Raw genomic sequence first — 19724 nt, forward strand, 5'->3', positions numbered from 1 at the left:
CAGTGCCATTGCTGTTTTCCGTTCTCCCATACGCGGTGGGCAGCAAAGGGAACGTCTGTTCTGTTTATAACCTCAGCCTCAGCCTAGCACAACGCCTGACTCAGCAGGTGGCCGTAAACACTTACTGAAGGAATAAATGCATTAAAATAATTTTATAAGCGTAATAGATAATTACTGTTCGATGAGAGAAATTAATACCTACTAGCCTCTAAACTCTTTCCCTCACATAATCCTGGATCTTGAGATGCAATTATTGGTGTAATTTTAAAAAACACTGAAAACATTGGGAGTACTAATATGTCGGTTTATTCCATATATTTTTAATCAAAGAACTGAAAGGATGGCTTGGAGAATGAATCTAGGATGCACCTCTAGCACTGACAGGGAGGTTCTCAGACTGGTCCACAGACACCCAGATGGACGTCTTGTCAGAGGAACTGTACTTGCTTTGGGGTTTCCTATATTCATCCTAAGCAACCATCTGATTTTTAAAAAATATTTATTTATTTGGCCGTGCCGGGTCTTAATTGTGGCACGCGGGACCTTTTTTGAGTTGCGGCATGCGGTATCTAGTTCCCGGACCAGGGATCGAACCTGGGCCCCCTGCATTAGGAGGGCGGAGTCTAAGCCACTGGACCACCAGGGAAGTCCCCAACCATCTGATTTTATTTTCATTTCCCAAGAGGTCTCCCTACTGGGAAAAAAAAAGTCCTTTCTGAGCAGCACGAATAGCACTTCCTTGGCAGTCATGTTCGTTACCTCAATTATCCAGTTAGTTTTCTACCACAAATCAGCCTCACGAGTCAGGGCGGCAAGGAGCCCGATTCTTCCATTAAAGTGGCAGAACTGCTCTGCTGAGAGGCCAAACCCTGGAGCACAACAAGGTCAGAGCAACCTGAGGCCTATCTCACCGTGGCCAAAACATCACTCTATCACGATATAACACGTGATAAAATACTCTTACTGGGAGATGTACTGTTCTGTACACAGAAGTTTTATTCTTCTGTGTACAAAGTTGTATAACAAAATACAAAAGACAGAGTTGCTCAATTTCAGCATGACACTGAAGAGTTAAGTATAATTTCCACTCTTAAAAGAAACAGACATCAAAAGGAAACTTATGGGATGGGCCAGTTAAGAAACCTATAGGTCAACTTTAAATGGACCACAAAGTCCAGGAACTACAGGAGTATCTCAGATTACAAGAACCGTGGTCCAGGTTGCTCTGGATCCATTTTGCAAGGTTGTTGTATGGGCAGGTAACAACAATCAAGCAGGCTTGGGTCAGCCATGCTGGCAGGAGAATAAATATGAAAGAATTTAAATATTAAAAATAAAGATTTAGGGACTTCACTGGTGGTCCAGTGGTTAAAGACTTTGCCTTCCAAGGGGGTGCAGGTTCAACCCCTGGTGGGGGAGCTAAGATCCCACATGCCTCGAGGCCAAGAAAAACAAAACATAAAACAGAAGCAACACTGTAACAAATTCAATGAAGACTTTAAAAATGGTCCACGTCAAAAAAAAAAAAAAGATTTAATAAAATCGACACAAATAAGTGGAATTTGACAGCAGAAGGCTGATATAAAAACTTTTACATCCTCACTGAAGAGAACCTTAAAATTCAGAAAAGGAAAAAAAACAAAACTTCACCCAAAGTCCCACTATCCACACATAACCAAAATGTATTTTCTTTCCTTCTAATCTTCTTTTTCCTATTTCACAGTGTTCGTGTTTTAAACATAATTATAATCATACTGTATAAAAACTTTCTGTATGCCGCTTTTTACATCATCTAATATATCAATTTCCCACACTCGCTGTAAAAATTTTTATTGACCAATATAATAACATGTCATGCAGATATTTCAGAATCTACTTAACGATAGACATTTACGCTATTACAATTAAAAATGCTGCAAAATCTGTCTTTTCTTTATAAGGCTTTCTGTATTTCGGCTTCTTTGGAATATTCCAATAAGGGAATCGTTAGGCCAAGGAGGTAGAAATCTTATAAAGCCCTTGATACTTATTGCCAAACTGTCTTCCAGAAGCACTGAAGAAAACCTGTCCTTCGTTTAGTTCACGTGTTAGTTGATTCAAAGGGGAATCAACGGGCCAAAGAACATTATTTGGAAAAAGATTTTTTAGAAAATACGCAAACTGACTGACTTACGTTCGCACTTTATGCCGACCGGTGATGAAAGAAACCTTCCGGCTCCATGGGTTCACAAAGCTGGACCAACTGGAATCCAATACAAGGTAATCCCCATTTTGAGAACAAAATCTAATGGGTGAATGTTCAAAGGGAAGATGGCCTGCATACTTCAAGACTATACAAAATAGTAAGACAAAATTAGAATTTATTTAACACGGATATTGATTACAAATGTCTTTTGTTAAGGCATTTATTTGTAAGTGTTTTAGAATGTCAAAATAGAAAAAAACATTGTTTCAGCAGTTCCAATACATTGCTTACCTGGTTAAAGGTTAAGCTCTAATGATTAGAGCTTGTGAGACCCTCTAGTGAGAAATGAAATGACAAACTTAAAAAGATCAATGAAAAAAAAATGTCCTCCTATAAAGAAGTAGGTCCTTACCTTTTTGGTGTATGGCGACCATCAGAGAACGATCTTCCGGGTGCAGGTATGTCAGGATGGATGTTCCAATGAGATCCTGAGGTAGGTAACCCAGCAAAGGCACTGCTCTGAGCACAGACACAGCACAGGCAGCATGTCACATGCACCAAGTAACTCATACCTTATATACTTTCAACCGTACTTTTCAGCTAAACTCTAAATATGACAAAGGGTATGCAAAAGATGTTCATTACAGCATTTATAAATGCTACAAACAACCCAAGTGCCTACATTGTGGGGAAGTAGATACACAATCTAAGAAGTGTTGGTCATTTGACATATTGCATCACCTGTGAAACTTCTAAAAAACAGATTTGCAGGCTCACCACAAGCTTACTAAATCAGAATTTCTGTGGTAAGACTAGGAGTCTATATTGTTAACAAGTTCCTCAGAGGTCTCTGATGCCCTCCATTTCGCTGCCTTTTAAAAAGTCTACAAAGATCACATTATAACATAGAAAAATGCTTATGATGTTACATGAATAAAGCAGGCTACAAATTTATACAGAATAATTAAAATTATACAAAAACAATGTCTCCCAAAAGGTGATATCAAATAGACAACCAGTCACAAGGCCATTTGTAGGATAAAGGTTCACGGGAAAATTCTGATGTACAGACACTCAAGATGACTTAGACAAAACTGACTCCAGAAACATTTTCTATGTGTACAAATTCACAAATACTTTCTATTGCAATAAACTTAAGCTGTTTTCAGAATAACTTCAGCTAAAATTTTCTTACCTTCTACAGATTATATTATACAAAGTATCTCACTAATTACTCTTTAGTTTCAGGGTAACTAAACGGTAATAAATAGGTAATAAACCCATTTCCAGATGTTAAAAAAAATTTTTTTAAAGCTTTTTTTTTTTGGCCGCATCACTCGGCTTGTGGGATCTTAGTTCCCCGACAAGGGATTGAACCTGGGCCCTCGGCAGTGAAAGCATGGCATCCTAACCACTGGACCGCCAGGCAATTCCCTGTATGTTAAAATTTTTTAAAATCCAAAATTAAGGGCTTCCCTGGTGGCGCAGTGGTTGAGAGTCCGCTTGCCGATGCAGGGGACACGGGTTCGTGCCCCAGTCCGGGAAGGTCCCACATGCCGCGGAGCGGCTAGGCCCGTGAGCCATGGCCGCTGCACCTGCGCGTCCGGAGGCTGGGCTCCGCAACGGGAGAGGCCACAACAGTGAGAGGCCCGCGTACTGCCAAAAAAAAACCAAAACAAAAAAACAAACCAAAATTAATAACTGTCATAACTGTGCCAGGTTTTTTGACATTTTTGCTTATGCTTATCTGTGGTACGGTACATTGGTTCTCAGATTTTCAGATTTCACAAATAAGTAAAATTTTTAAGTAAATGCGGGTGGAAATGGAGGGTACGAACAGGGGATAACAATGTTTTGTTTTTCCAAATAAAGGTATCAAAAAAACAACAATAAGCAACAACTATTATGTACTGTCACTAACTCTTTAAATAAGAAAGGCTATTTTAATAACCAAAAAAAAGGCAGGAAGGACGCTAAGTTCAAAATAAGTAACAGTTCTTCACACACAAAAAAAATCTGCCTTATTTTTCTCTTTTCCCCCACTTCAGACTAATAAAAATTCATTATAAACTGTTTGGGAAACACCTGCCTAGTGGAAATAACACTGGAATAGGACTTGGAGGCCAGAGTCGTGGTCTCATTTGGACCACAGTCATCTAATACCATGTGGCCCACGTTCATTGTCCTCTTGTGCAAACTGGAAAAATAATTTCTGACTTTCCTAAAGCTTTGAAATAAATATGATAATGTGTAAATCTTAGCACTATAACATGCAAGATATTTACATTAAAAATTTACACAACACGGGACTTCCCTGGTGGTCCAGTGGTAAAGAATCCACCTTCCAATGCAGGGGACACAGGTTTGAGCCCTGGTCCGGGAACTAAGATCCTACACGCCGCGGGGCAACTAAGCCCGCGCGCCACAACTACTGAGCTCGTGCATCTCAGTGAGACAGCTTGCATGCCACGAACTACAAAGCCCACGCGCTCTGGAACCCGCGCGCCGCAACTAGAGAGAAGACCGCGCGCCGCAACGAAGAGATCCTGCGTGCCTCAACAAAGACCCCGTGTGCTGCAACTAAGACCCGACGCAGTCAAAAAAATATATATATATAAGGAAAATAAATAAATATTTAAAAAAATTTACACAACACAAATTTCAAACTACCAAAACTCAAATGCGCAAATGAATAGATTCAGCTCTATCATGTTACGTTTAACATGTTAAACGTTATGTAAACTTTTAAATATTTTTATTTATTTTCAGAAACAAATTTCTCTTAGGCTTAAAGAAGTACTTACCTTTCATCTATTTCAAGAAAAACACACCCGGGGGTGTGTGTTGTGGTAAAAATTCTTTTATCCACTGGGATTCCAGGAGCTATGGAAACCAGAAAGACTGGTTTAAAGGCAAATACCTAATTAACTATCCACTTAACATATTAAAGAGGGAACAAACTCTATAGGCCATGGCAGAAATCTCACCTAGGGACCTGGCCTTTGAGCAGCCAAAGCTAATAACTTTCATTATTAACCACATTTTAATTAGGTCAAAACGTGATGCCTACTAAAGTTAATTTTAAACGGACAGAAAGTCTGTGTACATCGAATAGCTTACCCATCACAATCTAACAGTCAAAGATGGGGTCATTTAGAGTTCAGGATAAAAATGTTTCATCATATTTAGTGGTTGAATACAACTAAGCAAATAGGATGTGAAACGTCAGTACAATAGGGACGTATTTAATCTGTAATAAAATTGGCACGGTCAGTGCTGCTACAGTCTGCTTTGACAAGGTAGTGATCAGCACATTAGGGAACAATTTGAGCATGACACTAACTCCGCATTTGCTTGCGCACGATTTCATTTGCAAGAAGCACGGGGTGAATGCAGAAAAGAGCAGCTAGTTGAATGGAGTCACTTAGGAACGTGAAGAAACATGCACACACCTGAAACATCCACCTGCAGCCTCTGTTCACCAGGTGTGCTCTGAGCCACACCCGTCCAACCTGGTGATGGAACTTTCCCTCTGATTTCAGTCCGCCTTCCCCTCACCCCTCACAGTAATGCACAAGCTGCAGCCCTTCCAACACCCACGTCCACAGCAAACCGCAGGGCTTTTCTGCTGTGGCGAGCCGCATTTATTGTATCACTTGTGCATTTCTTCATCACTGAATGTGTAACACCGTGTTACCATTTTATGAGATTCCCGTCTTATTTTTAATGTATGGTTACTTGAGTGTTGTGCCCCTAAACTCATTTTTCCCATAAGCCCTGTGGTTTGTGTGAATTTTTTTGCACAGGATGGTAAGTTTTAGGAAAGCATATGTCACATTACAGCAGAACCAACTGTAATTTCAAATGATAAACGGAAGCTGCTTCTGTTTTGATATATGAACTTAGCAATGCTGTTCTGCCACTGGAAGACATAAATTATACTTTTTACGCAGGGGGCTTTCAAAACACTTAAAAATATAAATTCATTCTTGTAACCTCTGTATGCAACAATTTCAATGCTCTTCTGTCACGCAAGACAGAAGCAAAAGGCCACAGGATGGTCACCAGTAGAGAAAGGATTAGAAGACTGCGCATCTGTGGCCAAGTCTATGCTCAGACCTCTGGGCCATGCTGTCCTTAAAGGAGATGTGCAAACAGGAAGTCAAGGTCAGCAAACAGAGACGTCAGGGAAAATCAGCTCAGGGCCAAGCTGAAGACAGTGGCTGCAGTAAACAGGCTTTCACGTGCTTCTTTCTGATGTGCTGACACGTCACATCTGACCTAAACGCAGACGCTCCTGACCTACCTTCGTAACCAGAATGAATCTTCTCCACCAGCGTGAGACAGCAGGGCTCAGGCTCTGGGCGGGCCGAGCTGTGCACATGAATCAAATAGGGGATAATCCGGAACGGGCAGTGAGGCTGCCCCAGCTCCCGGGCTTCACCTCCACTGAAGAGAAGAAAAATGGTTTAGTACCAGTCCTGACCTGTTCACTTAGTCCAACGTGAAACAAGGCTGGGGAAAATGTTTTGTTGGTAATTTCCAAGAGAGACGTGTCTGAATCTAAAATGTTTAGACATATTTATTTATTTGTTTTGGCTGTGTTGGGTCTTCGTTGCTGCATGTGGGCTTTCTCTAGTTGCGCTGAGCGGGGGCTACTCTTCGTTGCGGCGCGCGGGCTTCTCATTGCAGTGGCTTCTCTTGTGGAGCACGGGCTCTAGGTGCGCGGGCTTCAGTAGCTGTGGCTCATGGGCTCAGTAGTTGTGGCTCGTGGGCTCAGCAGTTGTGGCTCATGGGCTTAGTTGCTCCGCAGCACGTGGGATCTTCCCGGACCAGGGCTCAAGCCCGTGTCCCCTGCATTGGCAGGAGGATTCTTAACCACTGCGCCACCAGGGAAGTCCAAAACATATTTATTTTTAAAAGGAGGGACACGTTAGTTTAAATTTTCAATAGCCACGGGCAATGATACTCGTTTGTTATTGGATGAGTAGGAGGCTTTCTGGAGAGGCGGCTCACCAAGGTGAGTGTGAACCGCTCACTAATTTCAGTGTGACTTTCTGTTCCTGCTGGGAAGAGGGGCAGGCACAGCCACCTGTCTTGCCTCGTGTATCTAAACCAAGTACCACATGGTGGAAAACAAGGCCCCCTGGGATCACGCCCCTAAGCCGGCCCTCCGTCAGCCCTTCCTACGCCCTCGTTCAAATGACCGATTCAGTCCCACCGCTTCAGCCGCTCCGCTGCCCGGCGCAGACCTGGTGTGTGGCTCAGCATCACCCACCGTGCCTAGCTACAGGGAGATGGTGGGGCTGGACCCTCTCGGCCAACTGGCGCGGAGGCTGCTCGCTCCCTCTCAGGAGGCTCCCGGGGGCGAGGGGTCTGCAACGAGCACACAGATGTCCATCCTGTTTCATCAGCCTGGCTGCCTGGAAGACGTTTCCACTTGGATCTGCCCGAACGTCCCAACCTGTATTTCACGCTCCCCCGTTTCTGCCCATCGCACCTCTCCTTGCCAACCATCACGAGCGCGGATGTTCGGGGGTCTCTGGCCGCCCTCCCGCTCTCTTTTCTCCTCTAACTCCAGCATCTCCTGTCACTTCTCCACTCTCAGCTGTGACCCTGCTTCCTAGGTCACCGCTCAGAAGAGCACCTTCTCCTGGCACTCACCTGCGAGCATCTGTACTTGTGCTAGTGGCTCCCCTCCCATTTCTGTGCGAGCTTTCTCCAGGCTCATCCCGTCCTGAGCTTCTCAGTGCCATCTATACGCCGATGACCTGCACATCTGTCTCTAGGCCGGCCTCCTCCCCTGAACCCCGGGCTCCTGGACCAACGCCTCATCAACATCACGAGGCAGATTTCTACTCGACACTGCACACTCACCTAAAACTAAGGCACACGCTCTCCCCTCTGCTCTCCACACAGCTGCTTGTCCTACAGTTTCCTCCTCCCCAAATACATGGCACCTTGAGCCAAGACTCCCACGTCATCTGACTACTCTTTCTATCTCGCACCCGAAACTAACCCACCAGTATATGCTGCTAGGTCTCCCCTGGCTCAGGAAAGGCACCTGAAAACATTTACCAACATAAGAAACACACAGAGCGCTTACTACGCGGCAGGCACTGCTCTCAGATCTTCATAACCAACAACTCACCTGCGAGTGACAGAAAGAACCGACATGGTCCTCCCCACACACGCACACCTTTCCAGGTTATCCCTCCCCAAGCATTCGAATACTCTTAGCGCGAGTCCCCCTCAGTTCCATGGAGTGTCTGAATGATCCATTACAAGGATTTCTCTTCCCCGCATATCAAGAGCATTTAGTAACCTCAATACTACTGTTGGTGATCATGACGTCATTTAAAACCATTTTTTCTTTTTACTTTGAAAGTAACATTAACATATCAAAGTAAATTTGGAAGAGAAAAAAAAATCACTAATAAATCCTACCAGAAATCAACTACTATTAAAATTTTGATCTCTTTTCTTCTAGTTCACTGTCACTGGACCTTTTAAGTCCTCATAAATATACCTATCTTGCTTTCTTTCAGGTTGTTCAAACTTTCAAAAATTAAGTTTCAATGAGACTGAAAAACAAAAACAAAAGAGCTCCAAAAAACTGTCATCTGAAAGTATATTTCATGTCCAGTAGCTCTCACGTGCCCCTGGGTTAAGAATGATCTTTCTGGTCTCTTCCCCTATTGCATCATTATCTACTTTTCTCATAAGTACATGTATCTTCTCCTCAATCAAAGCACAAACTTCTTGCAGCAAGAACCAAGTCTTGTCTTTTGTATCCACAACAGACCTGGCTGAATAGGGCATCAAAGTAAGTGCCAAATAAAATCAGAGGGATGAGTTTGGGATTTGGGATTGACAGATAAGGACTACTATATATAAAACACATAAACAAAGACCTACTTTATAGGTCCTTATAGCATATATAAATATAGTTCCCTGTCCTTATAGCACAGGGAACTATATTTAATATCTTGTAATAACCAATAATGGGAAAGAACCTGAAAAAGAATATATATATGTATGTATATATGTGTATATAATTATATATATATACACACACACACACACACATATGTATAACTGAACCACTTTGCTGTACAGCTGAAACATTGTAAATCAACTATACAGTCAGTTAAAAAAAATAAATGAATAAAAAATAAAGTAAACCCAGAGCCCACCCCACCGCTCCTGGCCTCCAGGAGCTCCCACACTCACCGGATCCTGCAGAAAAAGGATTTCACCGGAGCGAATTCATAGCATGAGGCTGCTGGAAACAAACACACGTGTCAGTGTCCCGCCCGCACGCAGCTCCTCCCCAAACTGTCACTGCACAAAGGGGAGACTCTTATCAGGGACAGAGCTGCTCTTGATTAAAATAGGACTCTCCTCCCTCTCTAAGATCTAGTTTGATCCAGAATTTTCCCAGGGCTTTTTCGTGTTGAACAGTAACCCTCAGGTGAGACCCCGAGAGCACCTGACGGAGGCCTCTCCCTGTCACCCCCTGTAGTCCTGTCTGCATCTCTGCTCCTGCCTGGACTCACTGCTTCAAATGTCAACGTCATCACCCTGCGACACAGTTATTTCGCTGGTAATACTCTATTCCCCTGTAATGGTTCAGACACGTCTCAAAAACTGGGAATTCCGATTACTTAGAGCTTTCAGGTAGAGGATACATACACTTCTCTCCTTGGACAAATTCCCCAGAGCTGTGTTCCTAGATTAGATGATATCCTTTCATGACTCTCATCATATATTGGCAAACTTAGCTCCAGCAGATGGTACCAATTCAGGGTCATTAATAACACTTTCTCACACCCCTCATGCCAAAGGTTTTGCTTCAGTTTTACTGACTTCGCATTTATTTTATTGATGTGTGAGGTGGTAATTCAGAAACATTTAAATTTGCCCATCTTAGGAAACTGAACTTATTTCCAAATGTCTGTTGATTACTTTATTTCGTCTGGTAGAACTCCCTGAATATACATCTTTTGGGCATTTATTCACTGGAGTGAAAAGTTTTCAGTTATAGAAACCAAGGAAATGTTTACAACCAAGGAGACGTTTTTAAAAAAATATACACTGAAGGAGCACCTACAATGAGGATTCTGAAGAACCAAAATACTGAACATGGTCCAGGTGTTTGTACTCCTAAGGAAAGGATCATAGGAAGAATAAGAAAATGGGCTTTTGAGTGATCAAGAAAAATGTTCACAATTAAAGAAAAGCCCTCCAGTTTAAAAGTAAAGGGACCAGTGACCAAAATCCTGTAATTCGTGAAACTATGAAAGTTACAGACCCAGAATTCTGAAGCCAGAAGTTCTTACAGAATGTCTGGGAGAAATAACAGAAAGAACTTGACAAAGTAAGCTAAAGAAATTAATTACTCTAAGATGTGCTATCATCTTAACACAGAAACTGTTTCTGGAGTTTCTGTGGAGGAATTAAGGCAAGATAAAGCTTTTTCAAAACTATCCTTGATTTTCTGAGCTGATTCTCGTGGGGGGGAACCGTCCCTCGGTGACACTTTCAAACGCTCGCCTTTGGCTGAGGACAGTTCTCCCGCTTTAAGGCGCAGTCCCAGCAGCCGTGGGGTCAGACGGGCTCTGGATGCACGCTGCCAAGGTGAAGGCCGGCTCCATACTTGCAGGCAGTGTGGCCTTGGCATCTCTGCGACCATGGCAGCTAAGAAAGGGCACAGTTGCTGGCTCTGAGGGACCCGACTGTTGCCTGAGCCCCGCTTCCCGCGGGCTGCCCCCGGCCCGTGCCCGTACACGGAGCAGGCAACGAGGCAGGACCATTCCATGGAGACGCTGGGCTCCTCCAGCGGATGGACCCCCTCTGGCTGCGCGGCCCAGAAGCTCTCTGGACTGCACTGCAGCCCGAGGCTCCTGCTGCCCAGCCCCCCCCCCCCGCCTCGCTCCTTCCAGCGATGCCAGCGATGCGGGCTGAGGGCTCCTCTCACCACCTTCCACCCGCTCCCCCAGTCAGCGTCCCGCTTCTGGGCAAACCCGAACTAATACAGTTACTGTGTCCATCTACCACGGAGAATGACAGTACCTACACCTCACAAGGTCTTTGTGAAGATTAACTCAGTTGATCCACGAAAGCAAAGAGAAGGGTCCCTGGCAAACAGTAACCGTTCAACAGATGACAGCAGTTGAGATGAGCCTTTATGCTGCGGACGCTCCAAATATCTCCAAGCCTTCCCCAACCTACAGCTTGCTGGGCTCTCACAGAAAGCCTGTGTTAACAGGCACGTCAGAAACTATGATTCTCATTTTACAACGAGAAGCCAAGTGGCCTCCAAGGTTCACGAAGGGACAGAATGCAATTTGAAACTCAGACCTTCAGATTCTGAGCTTAACATTCTTTGCACATAAAAAAATACTGCAACTCTGTTGTAAGGTGAACTTACTTACACTACTTATACATGGCAGCAGGCACCTGAATTCAACTGCCCCCCCCGGAGTCCTGTAACACAGAGAGCCAGCCTACCGGATCTCAAAGACAGTAGACGGGGGCCCGCTGTCACTTCCACACCTGGGCTGGAACGTGCGAATTCTTGTTTCTGGAAGTGTGTTCTAAAGATACAGCGGTCAGGTCCTTCTGAGAGGTCTGTACGACAAGCCTAAGTGGAAATGTGCTCTAACACAGGGCCAAAGCTGACAACGGCTGAGTTTAGAGCTTCCGGGGTCCTCTTAATGTCCTATGAGTTCAAAGGAAGGGACAGAAAGAGGTAACATGAGCACAGCCCAGAAATGGTGTGGAGCTAAACAACGGCCCTCAAGGAGGGTGTGGATCCTTGGGGTTCCTAAAGCGAAAGTATAGTGTGAGAAGTAAACTAAATGGCCATCATCTTTATGGAGCAAGTAAATGTTTAGGTCCAAGAGACAACACTTTCAGGGACTATTATGTTTTTACAAGTAGGGGAAATACCATTAAGTAATTAGCAAAGATAAGAAAGTGAAAAGATCAGGGAATTCCCTAGTGGTCCAGTGGTTGGGACTCCGCACTTCCACTGCAGGCACATAGGTTTGATCCCTGGTCGGGGAACTAAGATCCCGCAAGCCTTGCAGCACAGCCAAAAAAAGACAAGTGAAAAGATCAGACAGAGACTATAGGGCAATACCGAAGGGAAAATGGGAAAGACCTGGTGAACAGTAGTACCACATGTCAGTTCTGTTCACTGTTGTACCTTAGCACCTAGAACAGCTCCTGGCCCACAGACACTGCTATATAATGTCTACGGAATGAATAAACGATGAACAAAAGCAGAGAAACAAACGTGGACAATTAAAGGTTGAAAACGCATGTTTCGGAAAGAGGAAGAAAAATGAAGTCAGTGTTTTTGAATGAAGGCAAAAGGAGAGAGGGAGCTGGAAGAAAGCAAGGGTGACAGGTGTCTTTTCTGAAGCTTATACGAAACGTGCACAGAGAATGGGGCAAGGGTCTGGGATTGAAAAAAGAAGGCTGTAACACTGTTCTTCACTGGACTGAGAACTGGATTAAAAACCAGAATGAGTACAGAGCTCTAGATTTGCAGGATGAAGTTCTGAGGACCTGTTTCACAACACTGTGAATGTACTTAATGCTGCTGAACTGTACACTTGAAAATGGTTACGATGGTAAATTTGTGAATGTGTTTTTTACCACAATAAAAATAATCAAAATTTTTTTAAAATGAGAGAAAAGGGTTTGGGATCAAAAAGGAAGCTGATCTTTACTAAGTTCTTTAAGAGACATTTCACAAAAAATATGAGATAGGGAATAAAGGGTGACTTAAGAAAGAATGAATGGGACTTCCCTGGTGGTGGAGTGGTGAAGATCCTGCCCTCCCAACGCAGGGGACCCAGGTTCGATCCCTGGTCAGGGAACTAGATCCCACATGCATGCCGCAACTAAGAGCTCGCATGCCTCAACTAAGGAGGCCGTGAGCCACAAGTAAGGAGCCCTCAAGCCACAACTAAAGAGCCCACGTGCTGCATCTAAGGAGCTGGAGAGCTGCAACTAAGGAGCTCGCCTGCCGCAACAAAGACCCGGCACAACCAAATAAATAAATAAATATTTTTTTTTAAAAAAAGAATGAATCAAAGATTACATGGGATTGAATAACACAAAGAAAACTGTGAGTGGGAACCCACTCCCCACCCCCAGTTCAGGAAAAGCAGGCTTTCAGAAGGAAAACAAAATGATGAGATTCATAACTTTTGGGGAGAAGAAAAGCTAGAAAGGGATCTAACTTTGAGAAGCTTACCTCCAGAGCAAAGCAGAGAAATATGAAGTCAGTATAAGAGGAAAAACATTTAGTTTTATTAACAACAGACACTTTGTAGCAATTAACCTGCTATACATGATGCTGTAACACACCATATCTATGGCATATAGTCTGTGAAACTAACTTGATTAAATGAAAACAAATTTATTGGATCTTTATGTTATTAGCAGCATTTAAAATGCTATTTTCATCACATTCTGACTTTTAAAATGAAGAAATAAGAAAAACTATGTATTTGCATGTTCTGAATAAGGCATTCATTTGTGTACTATTTCTGGAAGAATGAAACTGATCTTTACCAGGCAAGATAAACATCTGAATATTGGTCCCATTACCTCTTTGGGTCCAGTTGTTCCAGAAAGGAAGCTGAGCGTGGGCAGTGTGTGTGTAGAACGCCCTCACGTCTTGAGGGGCGAGCAGTTCAACAAAATGAGAGGACTCTAAGAACTCTTTCTTACAGTGCAGGATCGAAGGAGCCTGTTCAGAAACGTGCACTAACCTTCCAGACAGAAATGAAAAAACTGCCACGAAGGTATCCTACGAAAAATATTTAAAATAAATGCAAAATATTGAGATACATACTGGCAATATTCCCTGAATAAATTTCGTCTAGACGTCTACCATGAACAATAGCTTAATACCATGATCAGTAGCTTAAAACACACACACACACACACACACACACACACACACACACACACCCCTGCAAAGGCAATAAATCACTGTAAAACCTGCATTGTTCCCTCTGAAGGTTTAAGTTCTGCCAAACAATGCACCAGCTCATTCTACACGGACTAAACACAGTGTATACACTGTGTACACTTCTGATTCCTTCTCCTTTGCAAACTGTACCTGGAAGGACTGCCTTCTCTTCACCCATATGCATATTCCAGGCTTCAAGACCAAGCTCAAGATTCACTTGCTCCAAGACGTTGTCTTTGACAAGCCTCACTACATAAGAATCATTTCTCTAATATGTTCCATTAGACATAAACATAGCTTATTTATAATCGGCCACTGTTTGTACCTGCTAGCAAGTGGCGTATGTTTTCCTCTCTAGATTTACTTTGAATATCTTAAAGGGAAAATGTTTTCCTTAAACTTTTTTTCCCTTAAATCTCCATAGCACCTACTACAGTATTATAAACACATCAGTTAGTAATATAAGCACTGTAACATTAGGGATAGTTCATGCTCCAATATTGTAAAATCTTTAAGTTACAATTATGTTGAGGTCTACACGTAAATTAAGTAATCTCTATCATATCAGCAAAACATGAGGCTCAATTATTCTGTCAACATAAAGATTCAAAAAAGATATACTAAATATCTCTTCCAAAATTTTACAAAAAATGACAGCATCTCAACTCACCTGTTCTATAAAATCCAGTTGTTACAACTTGAAGTAGTAGGTATTGGAACTAAGAATGATATAAATAGAAATTAACAATTCGGAGATAGAATAAGATGCAGGAAATCACTCTGCAGTGTTATTTTTTTCTTCATTTGAGAGAACTCAGGGATGCTAAGGAGAGAGAGACACCTCATGACGGAAGCAAAGCCAACTACTACTTATGTGTTGCTTCCTGTTTTTAGATGTTTTCTCTGGCAAGGGCAGGAGAAACTCCACAAGGCCTCTTTAGCAGTTTTCTCCTATGCTTGACCTCAAATTGTAGTTACTGAAATGCTCAGTTATTATTTAAAAAAATCTACATCTAGATAACATCATTAGGAAAAATCACCCAGGTTGATATGGCAAAATTTGTGAATTCTTACTGTGTTTTTGGAAGTGTGCTCTGAAGCAATAGTGGCCAGCTCCTCAAGACTGTACGTGGTCATGTCTGCTTGAGGCGCTCCATTCTGATTGAGAATCTGGAAAAACTCACTGTTTGCTAAGAAACACAGGAAAATAAACAGGTAGTCCAGTGACATTTTTTTATTTGTTCATTTTTTATTTATAAATATAAAAAATATTTATTCATTTTTTATCAGTATAAAAGCAGGCTTGTTTTTTAGGATGAGGACACCTCAGCATGTTTTCCTTGAAACCAGATCATTTTCTTCTTTCAACTAAAATACTGACAGCTGTACAAACTTAAGATTTTGAATTTTATGAATTCTGCATGTTCCAGATCACAAGGAATGAGACACACTGAAGGTACCAAAAGAAGGTACTGAAACCCAAAATTCCAAATACACACACAGGAAATCTGTATGGCAGAAACATTATTCCAGGATTCAGGAACTATATACCATCTATGAAGCCACAGAGGTTTGTGCTACAGACTGTGTATTTTTAAAATCCCTTGAGAAGAAGTCTGAAAAGCCATAAAAAGAAAAAAATGTTTACAACCATTCGTTTTTAATTTGGTAAATTCCTGATACATCATGACTGTATTTTAAAAGTATGTCTATGGCAGGGAAATGTAAATGTATTTAATCAAGCGTATTTTTCCCCTAATAGTCACAGAAGACAATATTCTTTTAAAAAGTGAATCTTCAAAATGTGCTTATACCGAGCTCTACTCTCCTGAAACAAATCAGCAAAATACCGCACAGTTACTAAGCTATGACACAAATTAGGTTCTCCGAGTGCTCATGTGAAAAACTAAGATGCTAATGCCATCAGTGCAGATTTGCACATCTCACATAAAGCACCATAAAAAGCTCAAAACATTTCTGTGCCTAAAACCAGGCAGACAACTGCTCTGGCCCGGCTGCTGTTTACGAGCAGTGGTGTCCGTGCACGACTGTATTCCCTCTCCAGCCCGTTTACCTTGCACGCTGTGTACGCAGCGAAGGGCATAGTTGAGAGCATCCAGGGTGCTTGGTTTACTCTGTCTCTCTGACCGAAAGTATTTTTTCATTTCTTGGACAACCGTTATAAGGTCTTTGGAAACTCTGTTTTGATCTTGTGGTTCACTGTAAGGTAAAAAGATTCTAAATTCACACTTTCGATTATAATAAGTCAACTTTTACTGAACAGCGTATTTCATGCCAGGCCCGCTTTCTAAGCCCTTAACATGGATCAGCTCATTTAGTTCACAGATTTATTATCCACCACTTTTTTTTTTTTTTTTTTTACAGGTGGAGAATCCCAGGCAAAGAAATTGGTAAACATCAAGCATTTTCCACTCTCTTATTCCCACTTCAGCCTACAGTCAGCTAAATTCCTCAACCGCTTTTTACCTTTTGGTTAATTTCGTTCAGTTTCTCCAGGGTATTTCATTCTAAGTTGTCTGAGTCTCTTTAAACTTTTTCCTAGGCTTACAAACAAAATATAGAAAGATGTAAGCCCGCCTTTCCCCTCTACTACCCCAGCAGAGAACAACAAACACATCAGGTTATTTCACCTGTTGCTGGTCTGCACGTATTTGCTCCGCAGCTGGTATTTCCGGCTCCACATCTCAGCAGAGTCCTTCCCCAGCGCCTCAGGACCGCTGGCCTGTGGTCCTTCAAGTTCATGAGGCTGCCTCCGCCTAGAGTCCTGAGATTTACCACCGGACACTTCCAGATCTTCACAGGGATCCATCGCTCGCCCGGCAGTCCTCAGCCTGTCGCCTACTACTTTGCTACTTTGCGATCGGCGACGGAAACGTACTTCTCATTTTGGTCCAGGCCATCGTCTCAGAGAAAATGTCAGTCATCACAAGCCAGCAAGTAGAGGTACTCTTTCTGTTCCTCCGGGGGCACTTTTCTCCCCAGTATTTCCCTGCAGTCTTGGACGTCTCCGCTCACGGGAGGTCCACCGTGGAGGGGGACGGTGGAAACAAAGGTGACAAGTGTCAAGAGAAACACAATCTGATGCTGGAAGCTCGGCTGTGGCTCGCGGGCTGGGCAGCCCCAGGGGGATCCCGGCTCCGGCCGCCCCGAGAGTCGGCGTGCACCCAGGACCCGCACCCGGCAAGGGGCAACTTGAAGCACAAAGTTCCCTCAGCGCAGGACAGGCTCGGGGCGACCGCGCCCGGCGGGCCCCGAGGCCTCCCCGCCCGGGCCGAGCCCTCACCCGCCGCCGCCGCCTCCCGCGGACCCGCGCGCCGCCGCTAGCCCAGCTGACCCGGGCCCATACAGTCTCGAGGCCACCAGCGTGCCGGACGGTCGCTGGCGCCGCACCCCCAGCGCACCACGTGACGCGGTCCCGCCCCTGGGTCGCGCGATTCGCTGCCGCTGCCGGCTCTGCGGGACCCAGTTGGCCTGGGGGCGGGACCCGCGCAGGGGCGCCCCGGTTACATAAGCGGAGGCGTGTGAGCGGGGCAAAGGTCCCGGAGCTCTTTACGTAACGCCGGGGGTCGGCCCGAGGACGGCGCTCGGCCAATCCCGGCCGGCTGGCACGTAAGGAGGGGGCGGAGGGGCCCTGAGGAGGCTCCAGTCCCCGCCCCGCTCCCGGCCCCGGGGGATGGGCCCCGGGGGCCGCTGGAGCGAGCGCGGCAGTGGTTAGGGCGCTGGAGCCGCCAGTCATGAGGGGGCGGGCCCCGGGCGGCGGGGTGGGCGGGGCCTGCGCGGCCTCCACGTGAGCGGCCGCGGCTCCCCCAGCTCCAGAGTTGGGGAGAGCGGCGCAGCGCGGAGGGCGGATCGGGACCACGCTTGGCAGACGTCCCAGCGCTTTTCCTGCGTCTTCTCGGGTTCCCGTCGTTTCCATTTTTCTTAACGACCTTCTTGCTCTCGCTCCTGCGGACTCTTAAGTGAGGGGCTGTGAGGACCCGGCAGTGTAGCAGCCCTGGAAAGATCAAACCCGGTTTTCAGAAGCGGAGTTCTGACAGCGAAACTTAAAACATTTCCCTGGTCTTCCCAAAGTTAAAGATTCACTTAGCAACTGGAGGAAGACAAGTGTCTGTAAAAGACATTATTTTGGGAAAGGAAGGTGTAGAGAAGGTCTTTAAGAAACACCGTCGGAAGACTCTTTTTATTTGTGTCTCGACTCCTCCGAAATGGAAGGTGCCTTGTAGAACTCCGCCCCTCTCCGGTGCCTGGTACATCAGAAATCTTAAGTATTGGTTGGATGAATGAAAGGAATTGTAAATAAGAGGAGGGGAAAGTGAAGTGTGGTAACTGTTCATATTAGGTGTTGGATAAACCACCTTATTTCTCCAAATGATGCTTACTCTCTTCTGAATCTCTATTTTGTTAAACTGCATTCATTCAGCAAATATTTACTGAGTGCAGGTCTGGGGATGGCAGGTTTTGATGAAGGGAGAACAGAGAACTGTTTTCCACATGCCATGTTTGAGATGTGCACTAAACATCCAAGTGGAGTGAGTGGTCAGGTAGGCAATTGGATCTCCCAGCTGGGAACTTAGGGGAGAAGCCGGGGGTGGAGATACAGCTTACATTTGGCAGTCGTCAGAGTCTCTATGGAGTTTACAGTGATGGGTGAAATGGTGTCAGTGAGAGAGTGCCGATAGAGAGAAAAGGGCCAAAGACCAAGATTTGGGGCACACAGAGATTCAGAGGTCAGGCAGAGAACCAAGCAAAGAATAAGGAGCCATAGATGAGGCTGAAAGAAAACCAGAAGAGTGTGGGGTCCTGGAAGCTTGATAACGAAGCATTTCAAGGAGAGAGCTGGCAACTTTACCAAATGCTGGTGATAAGCAGAGTGAGACAAAGGCTGAGAATTTCCTGTTGGGCTTCAGCAAGATGGTGACCTTGGTTAAAGACGTCTCAGTGGTGTGGATTGAAGAAAAGTAGGATGTGAGGCAATGACTACAGGAAGACATAGGGAGGAATTTTGCTGTGACGAGCTATAGACAAGTATTTGTTGGCTGGAGGGAGGGATGTGGGCATCACTATTAAGTGATGGGGTGATCCAATAAGAAGGGAGAAGTGAATGACGCAGGAGGGAAGGGCTGCAGACAAGAGGCAGTTGCCAGAGAGAAGTCCTTCATGAGGCTGGGGATCCAGAGCCTTGGCCAGAGGCAGGCACTTCTCCCAACAGGGGATTGTCCGTCTTGGCGGTATAAAGCCAAGTAGAAGATTTCTAAATGCTCTTAGCTTGCTATTTAAAGGATGAGAAAAAAAAATTATTTTCTAATAATTATGCCATAATTGGTTTATTTAGTAAATTCTACTTTTACAGATTGAATTTTCTGCTACTATGAAAAGCAGCTCAGTTGGAAATAAGTTTGCTTATTTTTAAATGCACTAAGCAGTCTGGTCAATTTTATTTTATCTTATTTTTAAGGTATTATTTATTTATTTATTTATTTTTGGCTGCATTGGGTCTTTGTTGCTGTGTGCCGGCTTTCTCTA

At 44.2% G+C, this 19724-nt stretch overlaps 1 protein-coding gene and 1 long non-coding RNA gene across 2 annotated transcripts in view; both read right to left on the reverse strand.

Annotated features, from left to right (window-relative positions):
* The window catches only part of PER3 (period circadian regulator 3), a 66567-nt gene extending 52680 nt beyond the window's left edge, over positions 1-13887 (reverse strand). Inside the window, 7 exon segments of the mRNA XM_089901864.1 lie at positions 2174-2330; positions 2598-2704; positions 4990-5068; positions 6492-6634; positions 9419-9470; positions 11699-11784; positions 13814-13887. Of these exon segments, the coding sequence (XP_089757990.1) occupies positions 2174-2330; positions 2598-2619 (179 nt within the window). The 5' untranslated portion in view covers positions 2620-2704; positions 4990-5068; positions 6492-6634; ... (1 more) ...; positions 11699-11784; positions 13814-13887.
* A 26-nt stretch (positions 13888-13913) lies between these two features.
* LOC149750841 (uncharacterized) lies at positions 13914-16902 on the reverse strand. The gene is made up of 4 exons (XR_016389620.1): positions 16832-16902; positions 15255-15370; positions 14851-14899; positions 13914-14015 (listed from the first exon to the last, which is right to left on the reverse strand). It is a non-coding gene; the product is annotated as an uncharacterized LOC149750841 (long non-coding RNA).
* Positions 16903-19724: the final 2822 nt, after the last annotated feature.

Source organism: Delphinapterus leucas, chromosome 1, assembly GCF_059928025.1.
Source record: "Delphinapterus leucas isolate spDelLeu-1000000601 "Yukka" chromosome 1, BTC_Dleu_Yukka2, whole genome shotgun sequence".
NCBI lineage: Eukaryota > Metazoa > Chordata > Mammalia > Artiodactyla > Monodontidae > Delphinapterus > Delphinapterus leucas.